The following is a 7,783-nucleotide window of genomic DNA, read 5'->3' on the forward strand; positions in this document are numbered from 1 at the left end:
TGATATTTTAATTGGAGCCCTTTCATATTTCCATTCGTCTCCTTGATATTCTCATTACGTCCTTGATATTTTCATTGGATCTCCTGATATTTCCATTGGGATCCTTGATACTCTCATTGGGTGCAACAAAATAGTTGACTTCCTCTTAAAATAATAGGCGTTGTAGTGCTACAAGAAGTCAAATCTGAGCTGACTTTCATAACACAGAATAAATATAACAAAAAATATTTTTCTTTTGACTTCCTAGGAAGGTTTAATTTAACGTTCATGGTTTCAGTGGAGAGAGAGAGAGAGAGAGAGAGAGAGAGAGAGAGAGAGAGAGAGAGAGAGAGAGAGAGAGAGAGAGAGAGAGAGAGAGAGAGAGCCGGCGAAATGAGCCAGAGTTAGCAAACAAAAAACAAAGTTACGACATCCGCGATAAGAATGAAGACGAATGTGACGTAAGTGACGTAATATGGCTGTCGTTGTCTGCCACAGCACAATGTCATATTTCTTACCGTCATGGCAGAAACTAATTTGTCCAGCCATTCACATTAGTTTCTTTAATAGCACGTCTTAAGCCACTCTCATGAACGAAAACACAAAACCATATTCCCCAGAAGAGAGCGAGGGAAAAAAAAGATAAGATATGACATTCAGAAAAAAATGATTCGAGCAGCTGTGACTGAATTTAATCCAGTTGTATAAAATGTGGAGCTGGTGGGATCCGGGATCCAGACGCCAGCGTGTCTTCAGTGAGGAAATGGAGTGCCGGTGGTCTCTACTATTGCTGCTGTTGCTGGGGTCCTCTGCTCTTGCTAAGGTAAGACCTCCCCCCCCCGTGTCTGGGTGTACTTTTAATGTATTAGTTACCCCTTACCTATCATGTAATTGGCATCTGAAAGATTGCAAAGTGGCCACTGCCACAAACACAAGAAGGATCTGCTCAGTATCACAGCATAGTAACCACTGCCTTTTACAGCAGCCAGGACCTTCTCAATTATCACAACACGGTAACCGCTGTCTCTTACAACAGCCAGGAGCGAGAAGCGGTGACGAGGAGTGCCAACAGAATGTGAACTGCTTCTTGCCAGACTGCCTGTGTGCCTCCACCGAGAACCCAGGCAACCTCCCTCTGGATCAGCTGCCGCAGTTCGTTGTGCTTACCTTCGACGATGCCGTCACTCCCACCAACTACGAGTTCTACCTGACTTTCAAGGACTTCCTGAACCCCAACTACTGCCGCATCTCCATGACCTTCTTCGTCACCCACCTCTATAATTACTACGACATGGTGAATGAGCTGCACCGTCTTGGCCACGAGATCGCTCTCCACTCTGTAACGTAAGTCCTAAAAAATACTAAATGGTTATAACTTTGACCATAATTTTTAAAGGGGTGGACCGGTAAGCCAGCGGAAGCCCTCGGTCATATGACCAAAAGCTCCAATGGCGGGTCATCATCTAAGACCCACGTCAGGAAACACTTGTCCTGTTTCCTGACGAACCTTACCTAACCTAACACTAACGTAAGTCTTGATCACCTGTTTAATAATAATCTTTATCTCTACAAGTACATGATATAACTTATATAGACCATAGCTGACATCACGGACATACTATATAGAAAATCCCTGGTTATGCAGAGCATTTCGGGCAACATAGTTTAATTTTGTCCCACCAGAATGCGATCCACATCAGTCGGCTAACACCCAGGTACCTACTTGCTGTTGGGTGAACAGATACAGCAGGTGTCTTAAGGAAACATAACCAATGTTTTCACCCGTACCGGGGATCGAACCACGGACACTGTGATGTCCTACTGGTTATGTCCTACTGAATATGCATCCAAAACTATGACTCATTCAGTAAAATTAAAAAAAAAGTTGCATTTGTAACAACATACAAGAGATCTCATACCTCTCATTCTTTTAAATTATTTACAATACAAACACTACCCAAGTTCGAGGAAGGCCAGAGGGTACTGGTGGTTGCCTGCCTATAATGCTAACTTGTTTCGGAAGGACTGGGGCTATCCATTATGAAAAACTAAAGATTCCCTCCCCAGCACCCCTCTAATGAAAAAAGCAGCCTAGTCACACAACACTAGTCTTATTTCGCACATAAACACTAGTATTATTTTGATCTCTGGGCGATCTGGGAGAGGTAACCTCCAAATATCATCCATAAATAAGATTATTTGAAAAAAAAAATTATTTGGCATACTTTCCCATTGAAATTCAACTGCAGTAGCGGTTTCGCTTGAAAGCGCAATAATTGACATATTTTACTTAAAATATGAGGTTTGTCAGAAAATGCTACAAACCATTGTGCCTCGACTCAGGCAAGAGGCTTCACAGTATCTGTATTTCAGAACTCTAAAACATATAGAGTAACTGTGGCTTATCTCCCTCTAAAAGACCTGAGAGCTTTATATAATTCAATTCCCCCGAGAATCTAGAGATATAGTTTTGTGGGACTGCCTTCTTGAAACTTAACCTTCTCCTGTAACTTCCCTCCTCGTTTTTAGATAAACATAATTTCTTTCAACCTTTCTTCCTGAAACTTCCCTCATTCCACATATTTTCCCTCACTAACACCTACAATACTTCCCTCCATCAACTTTTCTTCTCTTCCATCCAAGAAATTCCCTATATCCTCCAACTTCTCTTCCTTCGCAAAGTTTCTACATAATTTTTTTTCTCCTTTCGCCTAATTTTTCTTCCTTCTTAACTTACTTACTTCCACAAGCTTTCCTCCTTCCTCCGACATTCTCCCTCCTCCTTCCCTCCCTTCCTCCGTTATCCACCAATGCCAGTCTCCGTCACTGACCACCGTTTGCCTTTCTCCAGACACAAGGATGACGTGGACAACTATTGGAGGGTAGCCAACCAGAGTGTCTGGGAACACGAAATGGCAGACCTGAAGACAATGCTTGAGACGTATGCTAGGATTCCTGCAGAGGATATAAAGGTAAGAGAGAGAGAGAGAGAGAGAGAGAGAGAGAGAGAGAAAGAGAGAGAGAGAGAGAGATAGAGAGAGAGAGAGAGAGAGAGAGAGAGAGAAAGAAAGGGAAAAGAGTACAGCAATTATTGTTCTAGGGCTGGCGCGCTCCCTTCCTCGAAGTGGGAGGAGACGAAATGTTCTCAGCCATTACTGACCTTGGACTGCAGTACGACTGCACTTGGCCCACTCTGCACTACACCAATTGGTTCGACACTGAGCCCCTGGGAGCTCTGTGGCCTTACACCCTCGACTTCCCTAGCATCCAGGTGAGCACTAAGCAAGCGTGTTCCTTTTCAGGTCAGGCGATGTTGACTTCAAATACTAGCAACAAGGTGTGCGCCGGAGACTCATCTAGCTTAAGTAGAAATTGTTCTTGCACCCTTCCTTAACCTGAAAAAAAATGCCCTTCAGTTTCAGCTTCGTTTTATGTTGCTTCTCACTTCTGTGTAATGTTAAATTATGAAGATTTATGATAGTACTGAAATCAGAAGGCCAAATATTAGGTCATAACTCCTGCTTCTCTTCCTCCTCATTTTTCTCCTGTTCCTTCCCGCGTTCTCCTCTCCTCTTCTCCTACGAGTACGACTTAAGGTTAAGGCTCCCGTGCTTTTCTTTCCACCTAGGACTGCCAGCTAGGACGATGTCCCACCCAGATCTACGAAGGAACGTGGGTGATGCCTATGGTGGACCTAGAGGACAACACTGGGCAGCCGTGCGCTATGCTCGACGCTTGTAATAGGTAATCTTACGACTTTCTCAGTGCCAATTCAGCTCTCATTTTCAAGCCCCACCTTCATCCCACTCTCCCAATTCCAGTTTTTACTCTTATTTCTAAATTTACCCCAGATTAATATTTTCTTAACACCAGTTTGTATCAGCCCAATTTTTTCTTTTACCTGTCTAAAGGAAAATTATACCCAACAAGATTCTGCATTAATATGAACTTGGTAATAATATATATGTATATAACTTTTTTTTTACCATAGCTGATCTTTTGTGAGTGTTAGTATAGGATGAGTGAATTCTCGCAATGTATTATTGTTTACCCTCTTCCAATCATCGCTTATCTCTTGATTCTACTCTCGTTCTTACCCCTTATGCATATTTCTTGTTGCCTCTCTCTCTGTCTCTGTCTCTCTCTCTCTCGAAAGAGAGAGTACAGATCTTTATAGTGAACAATCCACACGGATTTACTCACCGCCATAATGGAAATAAATCAAGGACCCCAGTGGAAATAAGTCACGTTATCTGACTTTTCTGGGTTATCTTAGGTAATTTACACATATGTTACTATGCATGATAATCTGTGTAACTATATTTATGTCTACCCGTAGCTAAAAAAATTACTTGCTTACTAATCTGTGTCAGCCTGGAAAACGAACTGCTGGTTGACCCGGACGCGGTGGAGAGCTTCCTGAGGAGGAACTTCGAGTACAACTACAATTCCACCAAAGCTCCCTTCGGCCTCTACGTGCACCATTCGTGGTTCTACGAGGGAGGTAACAGCACAGACGCCAGAAGAGTAGGCTACACCAGGTGAGTGACACACCAGATAAGTGCTATGTCTTCGGCCTGCCTCTTTCTGGCCAGGGACGTTGAGTTACAAACCCGTGAATAGTTCTAGACTCGTCTAGGTAAGTCTCTAGTGCAGGTTAGTTAAGTCTTTCTCTAGAGCTTCTGTTTTAGATGATAGCTCTCAGCCTCTGCTCACCAGTACCAATGCTTATTAACTAAACCACGGAACGGTGCGTAAGCCACTGGGCCAGCTAGCTATAATAAAATTCATCCAACTAGGTATATTTATACACCATAGGGAGGTTAGCATGGGCCACCACTGTGACCACAAATGCAAGTTTTTTTTTACAAATGTATCTCCCGCTAGTGAGGCTGTGGCGAACTGTAGCTCAAGTCCCCTTAAAGCCGCCATGGGTTCAACCCCCACTCGTTCCGTGGTTTTTTTGCAAATTGTGTTATTACGATTTCGTGAGTCACAATGCTTATTCTGATTTTTCATCACTTTTTTCTCTTGTGGAAGAAATCACAATAAAACTCTTGATTGAAAATATGAACAAATTACCACAATGAAAACAGGAAATAAAACCTGACCGCTTTCATGTGCTGACACATATCTTCAGATATCTGAAGATGTATGTGTCAGCACACGAAAGCGCTCAGGTTTTATTTCCTACTTGTTTCTCTCATATTGTGCAACATTATCGTTTTGGGTGAGGTGCTTTGCATATGGTCCCGGGTTTATGTAATCCCTCCTATAAGTCTCTCTCTCCTTAGCTTTTCTACCTCGACACAAATATTTAATTCGCATTAATCCTCCACAAAAAATCCTTCCTCCTCACTAACTTCCTCTGTCTCCTTAGTTAGGATTTCTTCCTGTTTCCTACATCATTTGAAATTACAGTGGTTACTTCTTTCATGCTGTCTTTCATTCCCACTAACGGTTCTTGATTCAGACTTCATTCTTCATTAACTATCCACTTTGTATATTGTAAGGTACTTCAGCAGTGTTTACCTGGAGTTTACCTGGAGAGAGTTCCGGGGGTCAACGCCCCCGCGGCCCGGTCTGAGACCAGGCCATATTTCTACTTCTGTGTATTTTATTTTCTCTAGTGTAAGAAACACAGAATATCAGTGTGTGTGTGTGTGTGTGTGTGTGTATGTACTCACCTATTTGTGGTTGCAGGGGTCGATTCAAAGCTCCTGGCCCCTCTTCCCTGGTCGCTACTAAGTTCACTCTCTCCCCGCTCCATGAACTTTATCGTATCTCTTCTTAAGCTATGTGTGCGTGTGTGTGTGTGTGTGTGGTTGCAGGGGTCGAGTCTTAGCTCCTGGCCCCGCCTCTTCATCGGTTGCTACTGGGCCCTCTCTCTCCCCGCTCCATAAGCTTTATCAAACCTCGTCTTAAAACTGTGTATGGTTCCTGCCTCCACTACGTCATTTTCTAGGCTATTCCACTGCCTTACAACTCTATAACTGAAGAAATACTTCCTACTATCTCTCTGACTCATTTGTGTCTTCAACTTCCAATTGTGGCCTCTTGTTTCTGTGTCCCCTCCCTGGAACATCCTGTCTTTGTCCACCTTGTCTATTCCACGCAGTATTTTATATGCCGTTATCATGTCTCCCCTGACCCTCCTGTCCTCCAGTGTCGTCAGGCCGATTTCCTGTTTGTGCGTGTGTGTGTGTGTGTGTGTGTGTGTGTGTGTGTGTGTGTGTGTGTGTGTGTGTGTGTGTGTGTGTGTGTGTGTGTGTGTGTGTGTGTATGTGTGTGTGTGTGCGTGTGTGTGTGTGTGTGTTTTAGCGTGACTGGCAATGTTCTCGTTCCCAGTCTCTTTCTTGCACGTAGCTCATGTCCACCAGGTTCCTGGAATATCTATCGAAACTGGAGGACGTGTACGTTGTGTCCGTCGACCGCCTCTTGGCCTGGGTGAAGAACCCGGTGCCTCTGGATGATATCGACTCCATTGACGAATTCGGGTGCTACGAACCGGAGTCGAACTGTGTCGACACCAAGATCTTCAAATTCACGACTGAAAACAACTTACCCGTCGAAGTGGATGCTATTTACATGGGATCCTGTACTTTAGTTCAGCCTAAGTACTATCCCTGGATATACAACCCATTAGGAGATCAAAATATAACAGACGTGTGAACTCCTGTTTTTTATATTAAATAAACTCCCCATAATTATTTTGTACGCTGTAGTTTTTTTTCTTCCCGCACATCTACATACCCCAAACTTTTATGAACTGATATTGAGACTTCTCAAAAGAATTATGTACCAGTTTGTTGGATCTTGTTTTAACCGTTCCCAATAAACTGTAGCTTTTCAACTTAGCCGCCCGCAATGCACCGCATCCTAGTGGCTTTCTTTTTGTGCTTAATAATAGTTTATTACGTGTAAACTACATTTTGTAATTGTGGAAAAGGAAATAAAGTTTGTTTATGAAAGATGCCTCACAGCTGAGCAAGTTCAAGGGACGAACTTACTATTCTAAAGGACAGGTAAAAAAGTCCTCCTCTGGTTATTGAACTTCAGGACCTTTTAATAATAATGATAATGATTTATTTAATTATAATAATGATTGATAATAATTATGATAATGATTTACTTCTCTGTGGCATACAAAAAATGTACATACATAAATCGGTACAATAATAGGTACAAAAGAAAGTCAATAACTGTGCATTGTATTTCGGCCAACAAAACATGTTAGTCAAGAACTCGACATACACTATTAAGCAGGACTTCTTGTGTAGTTAAATACAATCATAAGTCTAATGCGAAAGGTAGTTAATGCCAAAAACGTCAGTTACTATGTGACGCCACACGAGTGTGGAGGCTAGTACACCAAACGAGGTTAAGAATGAAATTAGACTAGAGACACCCACACCATCATAAGTCCCCGGACCAAGAATAACACACCTAGCTTGGCTGAGTGCTTGGTTCTTGTAGGATTGTGTGGTCCTGTGGGCTAAGGCGTCATGTGATTTTCGCTCACCACAAGGCAGGGCCAAAATTACATGGGTTCGAATCCTCGGCCAGTCACAGTGTTGTTATTGATCCAATACTACTTGTTCGTGGTCAAAATAATATATATATATATATATATATATATATATATATATATATATATATATATATATATATATATATATATATATATATATATATATATACAGACCAGACATGTGGATTCTCAGCTGGCTCCTATTCACACAAACTGGCCTATACTATGCCAATAGCTGAAGAATTATAAGTCGCAGGAGAGTGTAAACAGGCA

At 42.3% G+C, this 7,783-nt stretch overlaps 1 protein-coding gene across 1 annotated transcript; it reads left to right on the forward strand.

Annotated features, from left to right (window-relative positions):
• The first annotated feature begins 645 nt into the window (after positions 1-645).
• Positions 646-6,696, forward strand: LOC128689343 (chitin deacetylase 8). The gene is made up of 7 exons (XM_070086136.1): positions 646-802; positions 1,016-1,323; positions 2,831-2,951; positions 3,080-3,250; positions 3,608-3,723; positions 4,353-4,520; positions 6,360-6,696. Exons 1-7 carry the CDS (start codon positions 689-691, stop codon positions 6,649-6,651), a joined length of 1,290 nt encoding a protein of 429 aa, XP_069942237.1. The 5' UTR covers positions 646-688; the 3' UTR covers positions 6,652-6,696.
• The last annotated feature ends 1,087 nt before the right edge of the window (positions 6,697-7,783 follow it).

This window comes from Cherax quadricarinatus, chromosome 18 (assembly GCF_038502225.1).
Source record: "Cherax quadricarinatus isolate ZL_2023a chromosome 18, ASM3850222v1, whole genome shotgun sequence".
Classification (NCBI taxonomy): domain Eukaryota; kingdom Metazoa; phylum Arthropoda; class Malacostraca; order Decapoda; family Parastacidae; genus Cherax; species Cherax quadricarinatus.

What these genes read in the sequence shown, in the direction of transcription:
- LOC128689343 (XM_070086136.1), top strand. Translation starts at nt 689, where the DNA reads ATGTGGAGCTGGTGGGATCCGGGATCCAGACGCCAGCGTGTCTTCAGT. An exon ending in TTCCTGCAGAGGATATAAAG is followed by an intron (nt 2,952 to 3,079) that starts GTAAGAGAGAGA and finishes TTATTGTTCTAG; the next exon opens with GGCTGGCGCGCTCCCTTCCT. An exon ending in TCGACTTCCCTAGCATCCAG is followed by an intron (nt 3,251 to 3,607) that starts GTGAGCACTAAG and finishes CTTTCCACCTAG; the next exon opens with GACTGCCAGCTAGGACGATG.